This window comes from Stylophora pistillata, chromosome 8 (assembly GCF_964205215.1).
Source record: "Stylophora pistillata chromosome 8, jaStyPist1.2, whole genome shotgun sequence".
Lineage (NCBI taxonomy): Eukaryota > Metazoa > Cnidaria > Anthozoa > Scleractinia > Pocilloporidae > Stylophora > Stylophora pistillata.
Window position 1 is genome coordinate 881807 of NC_142526.1, and position 20414 is coordinate 902220.

Consider the following 20414-nt stretch of genomic DNA (forward strand, 5'->3'; position numbering starts at 1 on the left):
AGAATTTGTATTGGTATTCATTGTTGAGCAACCGCGAAATAATTTAAAACTTTTTTTCTACTGTTCTGCTATTGTAATGTTCTGTTTCTATTCAATCAAGTTCGCGTTTTTGCGTGAGGTCTTGTAAGAATTACGTAGCGCCGGTTGCTATTTTTTTTTCGTCAGTATGCGCGTTTGTTTGGTTAGAGATCTTTCATTACTAGTTGAATTCAACTAAGGCAGACGTTTCGTTAGTTTTACTCGCACCGTGTTACTTTTGTTTAACAGTTTTACTGCCAGACCTTGTTACGCCACAAATTGTAAGTTCGTTTCTCTTTCATTTATTTTTTTTGTTTTTGTTCTTGTTGTTGTTATTATATTTGTACCCAGATAGCTGTATCATTTATTTATTTATTTATTTTCCGTCGAATTTAACAGACATCTACAGATCTGCCCATCTGGCAAATAAATGAAATGTGTATTCGCTTGGTGATGTTAAACATGTAGTCATTTATCTATAGTTGTATAAAATATATAACTTTTAAAAGCGACGTTTATCATTTACGGGCATTTCGTCGTTTCAGATATTTTTGTGGATGAATTCAGCTTTAGATTGCATAGTGAACAACCATAACGTGAAAAGAGCTTGAGGAGCCCGTTTACGTTATGGCGAGCGTTATGGAGTGCATGTCCGGCAGGTTGAAAAGAGGTCGGGCTATTTTGTCAAAAATGCAATCGAATCGTTGAGCAGCTGTCACAACTTAGGGCTTTTCGAAAGGTCTGGTATGATATATTTACAAATCAAAATACACGTTTTCTTAAAGCTTTATCCTTGTAGTTTAATCTCCCAAAGTTTCTTTCTTGGCCTACCATTGGCGGTGCGTCCATGTTTGAAAGAGTTCGGGCTATCATAACAACAAATATACTGCAATCCGTTCAGCGGCTGTCACGCAAGTTGTCATACATTTGATACATTCATGGCGAAACCAAGATAGAGAATTAGAGGAATTAAAATACAAGGATAAAGCTTTAATATGATATGTATTATGATCTGTAAATGTACATGGCATACATTTTTCTAGGCAATTCCATTTGACCTTTATTTTACCTCTGCGAAAAAGGCGCTAACTTTACTTTATTTCAACCGGTCACTATGCAGACTTAACCTTTGTAAAAGGAAATTTATTATATCTCCAAAGAGATAAAAGGATCGTCTGCTCGCACACAAAATCTAAGAGTGGGATTGCACCGCGTTGTGGCGTACGAAGTTGCCGAAGTTGCTGATTTTAATGTTGGCGTTGGTTTATTAGCTCAACCATTCTACACTAGATTTCATGTCAAGATCTATTTAGCTGTGGAACACCACAAGAATCAAGTACAGTCCCTGCAAGTGCAACGCGACGCTCCGCAGTTCGGTGATAGGGCAGATTTTTACTGGTCCCATCAAATTGATAGTCGTAGTATTCTACGTGAATATTATACTTCTCATTCGTTACCCAGTGACATTTATTTTCTTTTACATATTTACATTTCTTGGCTCGAGCAGCCCAGTTAGGAAGATATACTCCTTCTCGTTTTTCCTCAAGTTTCTGAATTTTTGTTTAAGCCCTGTAATTTACTGTTGGAAGATGAGTCACATTCGACATTGTATCATAAAGATACCACGACAAATAGTACAGAGACCGCTTTGGATGATACATGGGCAACTATCCCAGTTGACAGATGACAACTACAAATACACCGGCCCTGCTTCAACTTGAAATTAAATTGACCCTAGCTGATAAGTAAAGCATTGAATAAGCTTGTATAGAAAGTATGTCCTATAGACTGTGCATGATAGATTATCGTTGCTCAAGAAAGATTATGTTGTTTTCGGGTGTAATTCTTCATTTCTGGGCACTTTGTCACATTTGGCTTGCCATGGATTAAAAGGTAGCTTGACGAACAATTTTCAGAAGGGAGAGATGGCACGAGTTGTTTATATGTGTGTACGATTGATTTCTGTGTCACTGAATAGAGGCCATGGCTGTGGACTGTCTTAATGAGTTTACATGAAAGATCTTCTCGCCCTCTTACTTGAGGACTCGTACAGTTACAATAACTCATACATTCTTCAAAATTCTAATCCATACTATGGAAGGCTCATCATGCAATTTCTGGAGGCAGATATTGATCGTCAAAAACATCTGAAGTATCAAAGTTTCTTCGGGTGTTTATCAGTATTTCGTCGTCAACTGTTTTCTATAGAAGAAGAAAACCATCTATGCCAAGAACGATTGAAACGCAAATGATTCCAGCTGTTTCTAATGTAAAGCTTTAGCCTTATTGTCAGCCATTTACAAACAGATAAAAAAAGTTTTCTCTCAGAGACATCAGCATCGAAATAACTTTTTTTGACTTAAACACTCAGACACCTGCCTTAAAATTTATTTCAGTTTTTGCTGCTTATTTTTCCACATCAATATTCATGATTTTCTTTTCATTTATAGGTACCTGGAGTTCTTAGATAACTTCAGATATAGAGCCAACTTGATTTGAGAAAATCCATTGAAAATGACAGTTTGCACAAATTCCTTGTACTTCTTCGTAAGTTATACTTCGGTTCTTCTCTTTTTGGGTCAGTTGAGTCATTGAATAAATATCTTAAGTCAAATTTGAAGGCAAGCATAAAAAAGAGTTCCATTTTTATTTTGAAGCCTCCACATAAAGAGAGATGCAAATGCTTGCTTATAAAAAAAAATAACGCAAAGAAATTATTCCAAGTTCCTCCGTTCGAAGCAAAAAGGAAAGTTGTTAGGCATCGTATCGCTAATAACCAGTAACACAACCACATTAAGCTTTCTGGTGCAAGGGGCCTTCACCGGGACAGCCATTACTTTCTTCATGTTTCTCCAGGATTTCCCGCCCGCATCATTTTTCTTTTACACATGGCTTTGGTTGACTGTGGTCGTTTAGCTAAACTCTTCATTTCCCTGGTGTCACCCGTGTAAAATAGACTGTACCGCCTTATTCTTTTCTAAACGCTCGCCATAACATAGACGGACTCCCTCAAGCTCTTTTCATGTTATGGCTTCTCGCTAAGCTTTCTATGGCTGAATTCATCCACAACAATATCTGACGAAATGTCCGTAAATGATAAACGTCGGTTTGAAAATTTTTATTTGTATACAACAGTTATGTTAAATGTATTGACAATCCACAAAATACGAAAAACGTCACGAATGAGTTTTGCTATTTCTGACATCGTGTAGGTTAATAAAGCTTTACTAATACATAGATTACATCAGGTCAGGCGTCTTCTATACAGACGAACCCACAAACGAGGCTAAAGCCATCATGTGATGAACAAAACTTTTTGGCTTGATGAGCTACCATATTTTCTTAGCTATAGTTTTCTGCTTGCCCACTTCGAGCGCTCGAGCTCCGCTATAAAAGTGCGCTTACCCGTTAATTAAGGGGTATTATCAATATGATTACATTTACAGGGAAGTTGCTGAATCTACTGCTCCTTCTTGAACAACAACCAGAAAACTCCGCCAGACATTGAATTCGCACTCTGATCATGTCTGACATTATGAAAGCTAAGGTTGTAGTTGGCAATTTACGATCTTAAGCATACCACGCATAAACATCGGCGCATGTCTGGCCGCTGTTGTTACCCCAAGCACAATCATCTAAGACCTCTGCATACCAAATTTGAAACACTTGGCCAATTGACACTGGCAAAGGGCGAGACATAGTTTTAAAAACAAGCTCAGGTGAGTTCACATCAGTGCCATTAAGTTGATATGAATGATACTTGAAGCCGCAACTCGATGTATCTCTTGCGTAGTCTGCAATTGGTAAAGCTGTCTTGTTTGGAAATGTTATGACTGTAACAAGCTTCTTTTCACCCATTAGAGAGCTCATACATCCCCAGTATGATGCAGAAACGTCGGGATTGCATTTAATTCCATCACCACTCCTATAAACAAGCTTGAATGTGAATATCAGGCCGGACTCTCTCATTGAAAAATCTCCTTGAGTGTTTTCTACACCCCCAAAGCATACAGCAGCATCGTTAACCTTTTTCCAGTTCTCTGAAACACACATGTGAGGCAATGCAATGTTAGGCATGCGGGACTAATAAATTAGTCAATAAAACAATTAAGAAGATTTCATATTAGATAATAGTAATAGCTCGAGATTGGTACCTTAACTCAGCTGCAAAGGTTTGCTAACTACTAAAATCTTGGCTAAACATCCTTGAGATGTTTGGGATGTTTTTTCTCTGATCAGTGTTGGAATCGGAAGTAATGATATATGATGTTCAAATCAACATTGCAAAGGGGAAGAGAGAAAGAAGTGAATGCAAAAAGACGCCTTATGCTGACATGCTTTTACAGAAACCTCTCAAGACTTTGGGGCAAGGTAGCAGTTCTCTAGAAATAGCCGATTGACAAAGCTACTGTCGAGAAAAATCAAATGACCAACTGGTGTATTCACAATTTTAACGTTATATGACTAGTAAAAATCCTCTGAAAGCGACTTATTCACTTGTAGAAAAATTTGGGGGAAAAAGGTAAAATCAAACGAAGATTTTATTTACCTTTCTCGCAGTGTTCTCCGGTAAATCCCGAACCAGCTTTGCAATCACAAAAATACCCCTTATATGTATATCCAGTCAGACAAGTTCCGTTATGCGAACAAATTATGTTCCTGCATAGATTCTGAAAAATAAATGACAACAATTTTGAGCTCTCATTACTGGCTGTTTTTTTTTTTTTTTTTTTCTCTTTCTGTTTTCCTTTTTTAAATCAAGAGGGGCGGAGTAGTAAGATTTGTGCAGACGCGAGATTAAATTGGTCGAAAACCGTTACTTCTAAATTATCCATTCTCTTGATTTCACTTTCATGATTTTCTCAATTTTTCTCTTACCTCTGTGTCTCTGTAGACAAAGCCAACACGAGGCTTAAGATCCCCAGGATGTCTTTTGGCATCAGAATCACTCAGCTCGCATACCATATGGTCTGCGACTTTTGCTGATGGACCGGCGTTAAACGAGACACAGCGGCTGTCCATGGTACACAGATTTTTACAGGATTCGTGTAATCCAATTGAATACTTTTTCAGCGCATGACCTTCCAGCGCAAAGCCTCGAGTTGGTTTGTTAAACTTGAGATATCGGCACGTATCTGTTGATAAAGTGAGGAGAGAAGGGCCATTAGAGATTGTGTGGAACGGATTGGAGGAGGAACACAGAGGCATTTTCAAAATGTTGCGAAAAAATTGTACGAGCGAGAATCCCAGATATCCAGGCAACACATGGCCGTGAAGTGAAAGTCTTCTTCAGTAATTTTTCGATCATGCACCTCTACAATGTTTTTGTTAATTGTCAGTCGTGGTTTATCTTGACAATCTCATAGCTTTGAACGCGCCTGTGCTCGCTATTAGTAATAGTTTCAGTGGGCATACTTAGCCCAAATAGTAACTGGTATTTCGTAACAACATCCTCATAAGCCAGCCAAAATATTAAGAATAGCGACACCATTTACATGTTTTGTGTACTTTAGAAATGTCTGTGAAAGGAACATTCAACGCTATGAGTCGGTTCAGTTTTATCTGTTTTGTACCAAGTTCAAAGGCTTGGCTGAGGGCACAGCTACATTCGTGACCCGAGGAAACCGCTAAGTGAGAAATGACTTTGGAGGGTGAAGAACCTCTCTCAGTCTTCAACCACTTCTCCTTAGGTTCGTCCTCTTACTGAAAGAGCACCTGTATCATAGGCCAGGCGAAAAAATACCTTTGAAAAGCATATTTTGCTTCGCTTTTCCCCCACAGGGGCCTGCCATAAAAAAAACTGGTACCAAGGAAATTAAATAGATTTTAGGCCGATTTGTCCCTCATTGACCCTCCAAACTTAATGTAAAGGGAGTAAAACATTTATTTATTTATTTATTTATTTAATCGCTTTCACCATACTTACAATACTAAAAAGACTAAAATATACATATGAACAAGACACAGAAGAGAACAGAGGACAAGGGTGCGGGACACACAACAGAGCGAGGCTCCAAATTAAGTGTGCCCTTACGAGAAATATACAAATACTAACTATGTAAACAATAGACAGTGTAAAAAGTATATAAAAATGTATATAAAATAATAAAAGCAAAAACGAAAACGATAGGAATAAATCCCTTATGCGGCCGATAGAAAGTCCTAATAGCAGCAGTTACCAACTAATAGAAGATCACGTGACCTGCTGCATTTGCAGCTGATCGACTTCCAGGTGTTGAAGTTAGTGACGTCATAGTTTGCACGAAAAGCAGCGGAATAGCGTTGGAGTACGTGAGATTTAAACTGATTGAGAGAACTAATAATACGAGTGGATACAGGTAAGGTATTCCATAGTTTAGCGACACGATCAAAGTAACTAAATTTAAAAAGCTTTGTACGGCACTTAGGAATTAGTACGTCTTGATCAGAGCTATGACGAGTAAGACATTTGCAAGTAAGACATTTGACGAGTAAGACATTTGCATTTGCAAGAGAGTCACCCAGAGAAACATTAAAAAAGCGTGCAAAAATTCAACTGTTGCTACAAAATTCCAGCAAAAAAATTCCTGCTGTAGAAGAATTTCCAGCTTCTCCTTTTTACTAATAATTTATCTATTTCAGTATCTCAAGGGTATCCGAACTGAGTGTTAGGGGGCATGTTTCTTCAAATATTTCCAAGATCAGCGCATAATGATATTACAGATCTTGTTTCGAGTCCGCTGCAGTGCAGTGTTGAAAATTTACCTATGCAAAAATAAAATAAAAGATTTCATGGAATACCACAGACAAAAGAGCTTACTATTTTAGGGGTAACATTTCAGGAAGATAGTAGGTTTATAACACATATTCGGGAAAAACTAATCAAAGCAAACAAGTGCCTGTTCATTTTAAGATCTTTAAGGAAAGAAGGGTACAATCAGGCCGAAGTAGACCATCTGTCTCTAAATCTGGTTCTACCAAATATATTATACGGGCTGTCCGTATTTGGCGCTGTAAATTCCGAATTAACAACAATTCAATGTTTCTTAGATCGATGTTATAAGCGCAACTATACATCCGACCACATTAATGTTTATGAATTGTTAGATCAACAGGAAACACGTATCTTCAAGAATGTTTTTAATAATACAATACACCCTTTAAGAGCTATAATGCCAAAAAAGAAATCAACCAAGTACAATCTGAGGAAAGAGACAAGTCACCATCCTAAAATAAACACTGATAGGTTCAAAAACACGTTTGTCAATCGCTTAATTTTTAAACATAATCCAGTCTTATAATTTTTATCTTGATTTTCCCTGTAATTTATATATATACCTTCTTTTAATGTTGTAACATAGGATATGTGATTATTTCTCTTATGACTTAATAAAGATTCATTCATTCATTCATTCATTCATTCATTCATAGAAAAACAACAACGATCCATCCGAAACCAGACAAATCACTGCATTCAGTTCATCATCCAAAAGCTCCTTTGAAACACACATTTGGCCGTCGAGCAGTTAGGTCTATATACCTTTTTAAATAGGGCTGGTAAAGTAAATTAATAATAAATATGTGAACATTGCGGTCATTTAAAATTTGTTTGTTTATCTCGTCCTGTAATAACGGATCGGATAATGAAACGATGACATGACAAAAAGTGATGTACTTTGTCATCTAAACTATCTGTTCTTTTCGTGCAAGACTTGGCAAGTAAGCAGGAAAATACGATAATAGTTAAAAGCTTAATCCCATCCTTTCAAAACTCTTCCGAGGATTCACACGTAATTCTCTTTTTTTTTTTTCAGTTGGTTTAATTATCATAATTTTAATATTCCACATTACAAAATTTACGCCGAACTAATTTCTGCACAAATCTTTTGAATTACAACTCCACTAAAGTAAATTATTAATGTGCAAAATAATAATTTATTAAAAGATCGTTTTGGAAAAATTTCATTTCTTCTTAAAATCACTCACTAGACACTTCAAATAAATATATATTTTTAATGTTTGAAATTTTTTTTTTTCGTTATTACCCACCTTCAAGACCCAGTTGTTCTATCGGTCTCACATTTCCTGTCCACGGACCGCAACAAAGTGGCTTCCCTTCCTCTCCGGGAGTTAGTTTATTTCCAAAATAACAGTTATTACGAGTCGCATATCATAATCAAGATTTTCCAACAAAATATGAAGACAACGTTTTAAGTTCTAAAGTCTAAACCTTCAAAATGAACCCCAGTGACCCGATGAAACGCTTGAATTCAGATTCCATTCTCCCCAGCCTATTAGTATTTACATTGGCAGTGCTGCCTTGGCGTGTATATAATGCTGACCTTTAAACTAGGTTTCGGCTTTAGATCAAGAATAAACCGTTGCTCCACACAAAAACTAGGTCTTTTCTTCGTATGGCTTAAATCTAAGGCCAAATTCGAAAAAGAAAGAGACAGGTCAATGCGCTCTTTTTGTGGTAACTGTCAGTCCAAATAATGAAACTCGTCAGATATTTTTAAAAAGATCGCTAGAACAGCGCCGGTCATTAGTAAACAAAGCGATAATTTTTTAGCGTTTTTGGACAAATTGTTTTCTCGGATAGAATGCGTACTATTCTTAACGACGAATCCAATCAAACTGGTGCTAACAGTCTCGAACCAGCTCTGAAGAATGGCGGAGCTTTGAGGAATATCCTAAGCCTTACCAGGACCCTTTGTGGGGGCATTTTGAAGGAACTGATTGATGTCTTCAACAGAATACATACCTTCTTTTGCCTCCACTGTCATGGATCGAAGGCAAATCCTCACCAAAATGAAGAGGAAAGTTTTCACTCCTAAACAGCCGCATTTCATTTTGCATGCGAATTAGGAGTCACAGTACTCCACAGTAAACTTGAGCCAAGACAACTACTCCTTACATTAGCAAAATGATGTTATTCAGCTGCCACCACTTACAAACCTTGTCAATGACATAAATGTTTTGAGTTAATAATTTATGAGGACTGTGGAGAGCAAATCAGCAGGCTTCAAGGGAACATTAAAACTAAATCAAGCTCAGTAACATAAAATGTCGCTATTTCATCAGATTTGCTTCGTTTCAAGGCATTTTGTTTCGAATGTATAGCATGAATTAGTATTCGAAATGAAGTTTCCTTGAATTGTCCTACAATACTTTGAACGACTTCAACTTATATACTTTCCATACTCTTTCCTTTCAGCTTCTTGGTTCACTCCCGATGCCGAGAAGGCATTGTAAACCAAAACAATGATAACAAGAGAGCATAAGCTCGTCTAATAGCTATTCTATCTTCCTAGTCACCAAGTGCGAGGGCCGTACTGGCTAATATTAACCCGAGATTGTATTGTATTGTATTGTATTGTAATCTTTATTTAGACACGATCAATTCATCAGCCTATAAAAATACATATCACATACGCTAAGATTTTAAAATTAAAACTACATACTATAACACTAAAGCTGTTTTCCGTGAATGCCATGCGTTAGACTTAAAGAATGTCATTGATCTTACGTTTAAATAACCCCAGAGACTCTGTGTTCCTTATATCGCGTGGTAAACTGTTCCATAATGTGGCGCCATTGTAGCTAAAGCTTTTTCTGTAATAATTAGTGCGCGGTAGTGGAACATTAAGCTTATTTTCAGAGTCCCTGAGGTCATAAGCAGAGTCACGCCACGTAAACTTTGAATATAGATACCTTGGAGCTAGCCCGTGCAGACATCTAAACATCATGGTGGCTTTATGGAGTCGGTGAGATCTCGCCCTAAACATATGCTAGGATTGGCTTTTGGCGAGAAACTTGTCCAAGATGTCATTGCTTTCCCCCCTGAGATCTTGTTATTCTGATGGCATTTGTTCTCAACTAGTGAATGAGACTGTACTGACCTCTTCTGGTGGTCGTCTTGTTACCTGTCAATCATGTAATTTCCCCGCGGTTGGTAATAAGAGAGAGAGAGAAAGCTTGGCGCCGTTGTAAAACTTGGAGTTCAACAATTGAACCTCTTCGTGAAATAACATTCTAGCGTGCAGTCAATACACTTCAGAGACTAGTAGTAGTAGCCGGTAGCAGTAGTAGCAGTAGTTTATTTAGACACATTTCACCAGTGAGCCTGGGGCTCGTTTAAATGTGAACTTGTACGTTAAAATTAAAATGTCAAATTTAAATATGTTATCTATTCGATAAAAATACAAAAACCACACTATAAAATTTAAAAACTAGACTATAAAAATTTAAAAGATTACAGCAACAATTGGCCTTGGTAGTCAAGTTAACATTGTTCAGTAAACTTTTAAAAATTCTAAGAGAGGACGCTCTTATATTGTCAGGTAGGTTGTTCCACAAACATGAAGTTATGTAGCGATAAGATTAATGCAAATACTTTAATTTAAAAGTGGGCTGATTAAGCTTACAAAAACCTCTTAGGTCATAATTGCTAGAACGCAATGAGAACAATTCCTTGATGTAGTTTGGCCCCGTAATAAATAACGATTTATAAAGAAGGATTAAGGCTTGCGTGTATCTGCGATGTTCCAGGGACTTGATGTTTACTATCTTAAGTAGATCGCCATAGGGAGTTGACTTGGGCAGATTCATTATTGTTTTGATAGCAAAATGATTGGTAAATTCTAGCTGGTTAGAAAGTCCAGGTGAAAGTCCACTGAAAACAGGTGCGCAGTATTCCAAGTTTGGTAAGATGTGGTGAAGGCCTTGTAAATATTTATCATCACATCACCAGGTATAAACTTTCGATTTCGTACCCTCCTGAGAGCAGAAAATTTAGCATTGACTATATTGCATACAGATTTAACATGGGACTTGTCAGTCAATGAGATGTCTATAGTTAAGCCCAAGATATTTAAATCTTTAATATAACCAAGGGTAGCTTGGTACGATCTGCAAAAAGCTGGAGATGTGTAGGATTATCGCTCAATGATAACAATTTGGTTTTTGCCTCATTTACACTAAGTAGTTACACTGAAACCATGATTGAAGCACATCAAAGCTATTCCGTGAAGTAAATTCTAGAGCATTTCGATTGGGGTTTGATAAGTATTGAGTCATCAGCATTGTGTATTGTGTTGTATCATATTGCATCATCATCATTTGCCTCAAATTCGCATCAACAACAAAGTAAGTGAGATCATTAATAAGTAAATTAAATAAATTAAATAGAAGTGGTCCCCAGATTGACCCCCGAGGAACTCCATGCTGGATTGTTCTCCAGTCTGAGTACGAATTTCCAATCTTAACACGTTGCTTTCTTCCACACAAATATGAACGAGTGAAACTCAAGGCACTGTCAGAAAAAACCATAGGCTCTCAACTTTGAAAGTAGAAGGCTGTGAGACAAGGAGTGGAATGCTTTTGATAAATCCACTGCAATTGCAGCACAATGTTCTTTGTTATCAAGTGTGGCTCTGAATAAAGTAATTATGAACTATATACTATATTATAAAATAATTATGTTAGTCGGCGTAATCTAAAGGGTAGTCTGTTCCAGACTTTCAGCTAGTAAAACAACGGAGCTCTATGTACAAACGGAGCGAAAATAGGAGGGGGCCCGGGTCTACCCGACAAAACCTCTCCTCTCACTGGCCGCAACCACTGCGTGGTTTTATTTGCGCACTCCGATGCACTAACAGGCTACCTCAAGCGTAATGAATCCGTTAAGCACAAGTTCCGAAATTCATTTAACGACTGAAAGCGATGATCAAAAATCATGTTTATGAAAACAAGTTGAGCCGATGATGTATAAGTGGGGAGAGGGAATTTGCGGAAAGTTTATGGTAGTCTGATCATCATGCGGCATGTAGCTTGCATATAGCTTGCATATAGCCTGCATAGAGCCTGCATATAGCTTGCATATAGCTTGCATATAGAGCAAATTCTTTTGTTCACAGTAAGAAGAGAATAAGCTCGAGATTTCTATTAACCAATAATAATCCATCGGTGACTACATTGTTATATTCTTATATTTTAATATTAGCTAGTTCTTAATCTTAATCTATTTAAATTTAGATACCTTCACAAGGCTTTATAATTTCCTTTTCTCTTTTTATTTCGTGGCGTACCTGTAAACTAGCGTTTTGTGATATCCGGAATAATCAAGGTCGAGGTAAGTGTTATCAGCCTAAGCCGAAGGCTTCGGTTGATAACACTAACCAAGGGTCGATGAGGCGAATCGAGAAGCCATTCTTCGCTGTTCGTGAATTTGACATTGCTCCACCGGAAATCATGCATTGCGTGCGCAACCTACAGATTATTCATTAATCAGTAGGCACAGATTAGTGAATAATCTGTAGGTTGCACTGTTTCCCAGAATTAACTGTGGGCGTGTAGCCAATGAGAAGACAGATGGTGACTACAATGTATATTAATTTAGCTTATATCATGCATAATAGATAATGCATGGCGTAACCAATCAGATTTCCCACATTTGTATTGAATCGCCTGTTGATTCATAATTAAAAGAAGTATTTACCGAGTCGCAATGCTTTATTGATGTTTCATAGTATTTTAGCCTGTTTCTCCTCTGCACCACTAATGCGTTCCAATATCATATCTGCATTTCTGAGAGAGGACAGCGGTATCTATACACCAGACCCAGTTGCATCCACCACATTTATTCTTTTACTTTCTTCTTAATCCCAATACAGGTCTTACTTGTAAGAACAATATTTAATAATTATAAACTAACGTTTATGTACAAACATGAGACACGTAAAAAACAATTTGTACACAAGGCAGAAATGCACAGAGTTCACCGAGCGTTCACAAAATGCAGTCGCCAGGAAAACAGTACCTTAAGGCTACCACTGTGAGCAAGTGAAATCTTTCAGGAAAAACACACAGTAAGTCACAGTCTACTCCTTTAGTAAAGTAAAAAAACAGAAAACAAAATGTCTTTCTTTCTCTTCTTTGTAAATGTCCACGAAGAAGAGGTATGAACTGAGAGGCGATCCGAAAAACCAGCCTTGGAGTGACAGAGAAAGCCTCAGAAAGGCTCTTGTTTTCAGAGCCTCTTAATTCAGCTCTCTTAAGGGCAAACTACTTTAAAGTGCTTACATTTTCTTGAGAGTCACAGTTTATGTTGAGTTAGTTATCTTAGCAACCCAGATATGGTTTCAACTGTTACTTGGAGATATCATAGCCTATCACCAGCTCCTAAATGATTGGAAACTTAGAATTTTCTTTTTACCGTCAGGATTTGGGCATTTTATGAACGAGGACAACCAAAACTGCGAGACATAACCATGCCACACCAACAATTATGACAGCATTTGGTTATTCTCAAAAGGGGTTCATTATGCACGCCATATATGGGAGTTTCTAGCGCCAGTTAGGAGGGAGATACAACAGCAATCGTACACGTGTCCACCTAGGCTAATATGATGGAGAGATGTAGCTCAGACGTTGCATCCGTGTCACTTAAACTGACGCCCTACCTTACGTTATTGTTTAGAGAAGAGCGATTTTTGATAAGTATTGCAAAGCTGCAAAGTTAACCAAAACAAAATACCATTAAGAGCCAATGAGAACTCAAAGTAAAAGTAACCACACGGCCAAAAGCGCAGGTTCAAAGACTCATTTTAAATATGGATATGCATATTTTTATCTACATTTTTCCTCGTGATTTTAGATGTCTGTTATGACTGATTAACGGCGAATAAAACAGTTTCCTAGGCTTTGAAAATCAGAGTTTGCATGTTGTTTGAAAGACAAGATAGCAGGTCTGCATTATGTATAGATTTATCAAATAAAAACATCGCTGTGACTCTGTGCATTACACAACCTTTGAAGTTATAAACTATTTCTCAAAATGTTTCCTTCTACCGGCAATTTCTTGGCCAACAGCCTTATGCATGGTTAGCTATACTAAATACGCTGCACTGCAGTCACACAGCTAAAGCCCAATGCAGGTTTACCACAGCGAGTGAAGATGTAGATTCCGACTAAGTATGGACCTTACATCGGACACAAATCTTAGTGCATCCAACATAGGCAATAGGTTTAATAACGCTGTATCTGAAGGATCTGCAAACCATGATTTGATAGGAATGGCATTCTCTACAAAGAGAGGCAATACAGTAAAAAGTTTCAATGTGTTTATATAACCCCCCTCTCTACAAATAGGCCCCCTCCCTAATAAGCCCCCCTCTCTAATAAGCCCCCCTCCCTAATAAGTCCCCTCCCTAATAAGCCCCCTCCCTAATAAGCCCCCTCCCTAATAAGCCCCCTCCCTGATAAGCCCCCCTCCCTAATAAGCCCCCCTCCCTAATAAGCCCCCCTCCCTGATAAGCCCCCCTCCCTAATAAGCCCCCTCCCTAATAAGCCCCCCTCCCTAATAAGCCCCCCTCCCTAATAAGCCCCCCTCCCTAATAAGCCCCCCTCCCTAATAAGCCCCCCTCCCTAATAAGCCCCCTCCCTGATAAGCCCCCCCTCCCTAATAAGCCCCCCTCCCGAATAAGCCCCCTCCCTGATAAGCCCCCCCTCCCTAATAAGCCCCCCTCCCTAATAAGCCCCCCTCCCTAATAAGCCCACCCCACCCCTCCCATTCAAATGTGCCCCCTCTCAAACCAACCATGAGCCATACAGTACATAACTGAAGTAACAATAAATACCTGGGTTGTATCGATAAGCACCAGGTGAGTTGTCCAAAATAAAAACTGAGGAGAGGTCTTCATTGACCATTGATAAATCTTTGGTATAACTACCACAATCTAATGTACAGTGCTACAAAAGAAAGCAAATTTGAAAAGCAATTAAAGTTGGAAAAGGCATATAACCAGAGTCAGAAAAGTTAAATGTTTCATTATCTAGTCATTCCCCAGAACTACATGATGCACCAACATTTCTCATAATTTTATGTTCAATCACAAAGTTAACTCTAAATTGGAAGATTTTCCTTGATGACAAGAGTTTCATAACACAGTTTAGTTTCATAATACATCTAGAAATATAGCTGAAACATAGTGCTTTGTGGTTGGCTCCCAGAAGCTTATAAATCCAGTTTTGCCCATTACTGTGGAAAGAGGAACAGTGAGGGAAAAGTGTCTTGCCTCATGGCACAACACAATGACCAACCCAGCTTAAAACCATAACCATAACCTTAAGCTAGACTGCAAAACCGGAGCGTACAATGATCAACTTCTCAGGAAACACCAAGCCACAATCTGGTTTTTCAAGGAACTAAAATCACACACCCTTACCTGTTGGAAATATCTTCTATTTAGCACTCCTCTGTTCTTATCCAGGTTATCTGGATCAACTTCTCTGGAAACACCAAGCCACAATCTGGTTTTTCAAGGAACTAAATTCACACACCCTTACCTGTCGGAAATATCTTCTATTTAGCACTCCTCTGTTCTTATCCAGGTTATCTGCAACTGCAGCACCATAGATCTGACAAATGTACAAAAAAAGTTCAGACTACAGTAAAAATAAAACCTAAAACTATCTACTTGCCAACTAATGTATGGTAAATCCCAAGTTGATGGATAGGGCGCTGGACTGTTATGCGGGAGGTCAAGGGTTCAAGCCACGACCGGACCAACACTCAAGGTCTTGAAATAATTGAGAAGAATATGCTACCTTTCTATAACATCAAGAAATGGTTAGATATTCTAGTCTTCTCAGATAGGGATGAATAAATGGAGGTCCCATCTCCTACAGGGTTAGGCGTAGGAGACGTTAATTTTCCATGCACGAGATTGCTGTGTGGTGGATGTCCTCCCCTGGGGTGGGATGGGTGCGATTCAATGGGTGGACTACTCGCATGGTTTGCATATGTTCCATTCTAGTCCTACCCTACTGCGGTGTTGAAGTGAAAATGGTTAGAAAAAAAAGACATACAGGCCAAAAGGCTACTGGCACATGCACAGTATGAATGAGGCATGTTCCATTTTCAGATCACATCTGATCATCAATGCACACTTAATTGTTAACCGTTTATCTCCCAGAAGTGACCAAGACAGAAGGTCTCCTCACAATATCAATATGTTATTACGCAGACAATAATAATAATAATAATAATTATAACAAAACCAAAGTAAAGCGCATGCTCTGATTTGTCAATTTAGCGTCCCCCATTTGCCCATGGGTGTACGCTGCTGACGTGAGCAAATGCAGACTATTTTTTTGCGCGCGCTTCTTTTTTCTGGTCACGTAAGATTTGTTAAAAAAAAGGGAACTCCTTAGCTATAATGTATTAATGTTATGTTATAAAACAAATGGTTAACACCACAGTGTACACTATTGAGTTATGGATGCACTTGGGGAGGTTTGCTAAGCACTCAAGAAGCTAGAGTCGCTCTCAGCTATCGCCTCGAGTGACTCTTCTGCTTCTTTCGTGCTTAGCAACCTCCCGTGTGCATCCATAACTCAATAGTGTATGCTGTGGTGTTTACCATTTGTTAATAATAATAATAATAATAATAATAATAATAATAATAATAATAATAATAATTATTCTTATAGAGCACTATTTACAATGACAGATCAACAGCCCTTTACAATTAATGTACTAACCCACCCATCCCACCCCAGGAGAGGACATCCATTGCACAGTAATCTCGTGCATGGGAAATTAACGTTTCCTACCCCTAACCCTGCAGGAGACGGGACCTCCATTTATTCGTTCCTATCTGAGAAGACCAGAATATCTAACCATTTCTTCATGTTATAGAAAGGCAGCATATTCTTCTCAATTATTTTAAGACCTTGAGTGTTGGTCTGGCCGAGGCTTAAACCCTCGACCTTCTGCACAACAGTCCAGCGCTCTATATTGAGCTAACTGGGAGATGGTAAAAGACGATAGAGAAAAATACCATTACCAACTGGTTGAATACCAAATTCTCAAAACTAACATTACAAGAATTGTAATGCATACAGTTAGAAGAATTACTAATTGGATTTAGGAGAGAAAGGGTTAGACATTACTGCACCAGGTTTATAAGCACTCACCTCCATACTAGCTGTAAAAATCACAAGATCATACCATTGACTCACCTGCAAACAAAATATGATAATTAACTCAAGTTAATCTCCCGTATTAAGAATCAACATCCATGTACATGTACATAATCTTCTGCTCAGACTCTAACATACAGTAAGTAGTAAATATTGACTGAGTAGCTGTAGTTACATGACTGTAGAGCTATTTGTAGTCACGATGTCTTTTAATTTGTTTGGTCTTGTGAATAAATAAAAAGCATGTTACTGAGTAGCTGTTTCCATAAAAATAAACTTCACACTGTGTAAGGTTAACAGATTGCTTTGCGAGGGGGAAGAAAAGTTGGTAGTTCTGTATCAAATGAAAAAAATTATTTTCTCCTGGGGAGTCTCTTTGGCAAACAAAACCTTTCAAGCCCATATTTTTTATCTTCAATTACAGAGTGCTTCAAGACATTTCCCTAAAGCTGAATTGTTGTTATTTCGTCTTGTTCAGATAAGTTGTAGATGATATTGCCAAATTACATGTCATACTATCTCAAGCAGCACAGGTATAATAAATTTTCAAAGCTATGGTGCAATCCTTTTACCAGCTGAATTTTAAAGAAATCCAAGTGATTTTTTTTTTAAAGAAATCCAAGGTACATGTAATTCATGTGGCAAACTTTAGGAGTTACCCCTGAAAAGGCAAACACTGTTTGAGACACTTACACATTCAAGGAAAAAGTCCACATGTGGTCTCTTGTGAACAAAAAATCTGATAGGATGATGGTCTATTGTAACCTGCAAAAATAGTAAAAAAAAAAAAAAAAAAAAAGAATGAAATTTACATTGCTACTGTACAGTAGTATTGGCCTCTACACAGTTGCATGCCTGGGAAGTTTTGTTTGAAAGGAGATATATAAATGTCCAAAGGAGAATTCTTAGTAAGGTCTGGGGAGAAACAAATACAACACTTACCCGCAGTACAAAATCTGGAGGTGTACCTGGTCTCACAGTCTGTCTTACAACACTAAGAAATTGTTAAAATACATCATTAATAAACATGCAATAAAAATGAATAAAATTGTGGTTGGAAAGGATGTTTTAGGAACAGCTACTGAGTATGACACAACACTTCAAGAGCAAGAAAGTGAAAGCAACAATAAATGGACCAGGGGTAAAAAAATCTTTTATGCAAGTAAGGAATTGACACAACAAAAATTTGCATTTCATACCCATCATGATGTGAATGAATGAGAGTTTCATCAAGGTCAAGCACTAACGTCTTCCTTTTCACTAGTCCTGCCAATAAAGTTTTATAATGTAACTTAATTTATACCAAGCATTGTTTATAAGTAAAGTAAGTAGAGCAAAAATGAAGCAATCCAGGTTTACTTTCTGCACGCAATTGAAATTCAGATACAGGGCTTATCCCAGTTTCTCAACACTGATTTGATTAAGATTAAAGTAATATTTTCCTTTTTGTGAGACAAGAGCCACCCCTTGCTTTTAAATCAACACATTTTGGTTACTGTTATTCATTTTTTAAGGGGGGAAGAGAAGAGTAAATGTGTAGCACAGAAACATAGTACTCCACCTATCTCTTGCAAGGGCAGTTTGGTGTAGTCTATCCCCTTTGCTACACCAGTTTTGACGGGACATGAGCAGCTTGGCTAGAAATGGTTGTAATAAAAACCCTAGTAACAGAACCCTATGTCCATTAACAGGTAGAGTACTCACTCAATCTTTCAACTGATATGGGTGACAGAGGAAGCAATTGATATTTAACAGTCTTGTGTTGAATAACCTGCAGGATAAGAAAAAAAATAGTAAATAAACATTAATTACCACATTGTTGCCACTGAGTGTTTTGCATGCCTATTAGGCATCTGTTAAAATTTTGAAGAAATGGGAAAAGCAAACACAATGCACAGTAAATTTTTATGAATCACCTTTTCTAAAAAAACAGGTAGACTTATAAAAAACAAGTAGACGATATAAATTACTTACTTCCACAATAAAAAAAAAAAGATAGATACATATTCAGTTTTACCCAGAAATCAAGATAAAAGATAAAAGTTGCAGAAGTTTTTTTGGCACATACAAACATGCCTGCAATCAGATTTCAAAGTGAATATGCAAATAATTTTGGTGTGTGGAGAAGTCTCACGTTACATGGAATCTATGAGTAAGAAGCAAGGCGAAAAATGACAGAGAATTATTCTGAGTCAAAAAGTCTATTCCAAAAAGTTTTTGATTTACTGATGGAAGTGAAAGAGGCTATGAACTCTTTACATGTATGAAACCTATGCAAAAGTTACAATTTATCAATATTTTTGGGAGATAGGTGTTGCATAGGTAGCAACAGAGGAGGGTAGCAGTCTTCACAGCAGCAAAGGTCACCATAGTGATTTCAAAAACATTAATTTTCATTATTATCGTTTCTATTTGTACATGACAGCACCTCACTGAGTAATTAAAAAAATAATGAATCAGCTTTTTGTTGTGGTGTACATACTGTTAACCGTGATTTTCATTCATCTCTAGGGCTTGACGTTACTTTTTAAACGCACAAAATTACATCTTAAAGTGTTTGATCACGATGAACTTCCGTTTCTGGTCGATCAATGCCGTTTTCTCGCCTTTGTAGGATGCAACTGCGCATGCATATAAACAAACTAATCTGCATCCACCCTTTCAATTTCATACCTTGAAAAAAAAAACTATCTCATTGATTCCTCTTAAATCAAAGCGGATAAACTGATTCTAAGAAATAACGTTCGCTTTGATCCATTTTCCAGTTGACATGCTTCGATGGATGTAATGACAGCTTATTGGATAGGGATTACAATCAGTTGTTTATCTGACAACAAACTCGCGAAATTGTATTTAGAAGGAACAAATCCTATAAAATTAAGCCACTACTTAACCACAGGCTGGCTCTGCACTATATTCGGTCAAATTCAATATTTTAGGAAATGTGATCGAAATTAAATCTTATATTGGTGCACGGACAGGCTACTGATATTATAGCCGCGAGCCATCATTGGCAAGCTTGAGTTGCGTACATGAGCGTTTGTTTTGTCATAGCAAACAAATAAGATCGAATTTTCCGACTCCTAGGTAAATCATGCACACCTTAATGACACAACCATACCTTCTTTAAGTTTCGTCGCAAAACGTACATAATAAGGGTCCAAATCTTTATGAGAGCCATCATAAAAAATCGAATTCCTATACTATTGTAAATCCCCTTTAAACAATCCATTGTCGCGTATACCCACATTGAAAACTTCTCCAGAATACCAGAACTCAAATTCATGCAAAAATGAAAAAGCTTTCGCAAATTCGGCGTCCAAACTTTAGTACTCATAAAGCTAAACAACTGGCAGACATGTTTGTGTTCCGCAATCGAAAGCGCATGATTAGCTGGGAACTAGTACGACCGCCTTTACTTCTGGGATATC

General features: G+C 37.6%; 2 protein-coding genes across 2 annotated transcripts; both read right to left on the minus strand.

The window, feature by feature from the left end:
- Positions 1–3121: 3121 nt before the first annotated feature.
- On the minus strand, positions 3122–8941 carry LOC111346782 (uncharacterized). Its single transcript, XM_022954053.2, has 4 exons — positions 8762–8941; positions 4897–5153; positions 4568–4688; positions 3122–4058 (listed from the first exon to the last, which is right to left on the minus strand). Exons 1-4 carry the CDS (start codon positions 8847–8849, stop codon positions 3589–3591), a joined length of 936 nt encoding a protein of 311 aa, XP_022809788.1. The 5' UTR covers positions 8850–8941; the 3' UTR covers positions 3122–3588.
- Positions 8942–13585: 4644 nt separating this feature from the next.
- LOC111346954 (CTD nuclear envelope phosphatase 1A) lies at positions 13586–20377 on the minus strand. The gene is made up of 9 exons (XM_022954207.2): positions 20105–20377; positions 18688–18754; positions 18183–18249; positions 17926–17977; positions 17677–17748; positions 16978–17022; positions 15346–15417; positions 14637–14748; positions 13586–14082 (listed from the first exon to the last, which is right to left on the minus strand). The coding sequence occupies exons 1-9, from the start codon at positions 20318–20320 to the stop codon at positions 13937–13939; spliced, it is 849 nt and encodes a 282-aa protein (XP_022809942.1). The 5' UTR covers positions 20321–20377; the 3' UTR covers positions 13586–13936.
- Between the last annotated feature and the right edge of the window lie 37 nt (positions 20378–20414).

What these genes read in the sequence shown, in the direction of transcription:
- LOC111346782 (XM_022954053.2), bottom strand. Translation starts at nt 8,849, where the DNA reads ATGAAATGCGGCTGTTTAGGAGTGAAAACTTTCCTCTTCATTTTGGTG. An exon ending in GACAGTGGAGGCAAAAGAAG is followed by an intron (nt 5,154 to 8,761) that starts GTATGTATTCTG and finishes CTTTATCAACAG; the next exon opens with ATACGTGCCGATATCTCAAG. An exon ending in CGGAGAACACTGCGAGAAAG is followed by an intron (nt 4,059 to 4,567) that starts GTAAATAAAATC and finishes TGTGTGTTTCAG; the next exon opens with AGAACTGGAAAAAGGTTAAC.
- LOC111346954 (XM_022954207.2), bottom strand. Translation starts at nt 20,320, where the DNA reads ATGAGTACTAAAGTTTGGACGCCGAATTTGCGAAAGCTTTTTCATTTT. An exon ending in CATATCAGTTGAAAGATTGA is followed by an intron (nt 18,250 to 18,687) that starts GTGAGTACTCTA and finishes CTTTATTGGCAG; the next exon opens with GACTAGTGAAAAGGAAGACG. An exon ending in CTCCAGATTTTGTACTGCGG is followed by an intron (nt 17,749 to 17,925) that starts GTAAGTGTTGTA and finishes CTATTTTTGCAG; the next exon opens with GTTACAATAGACCATCATCC.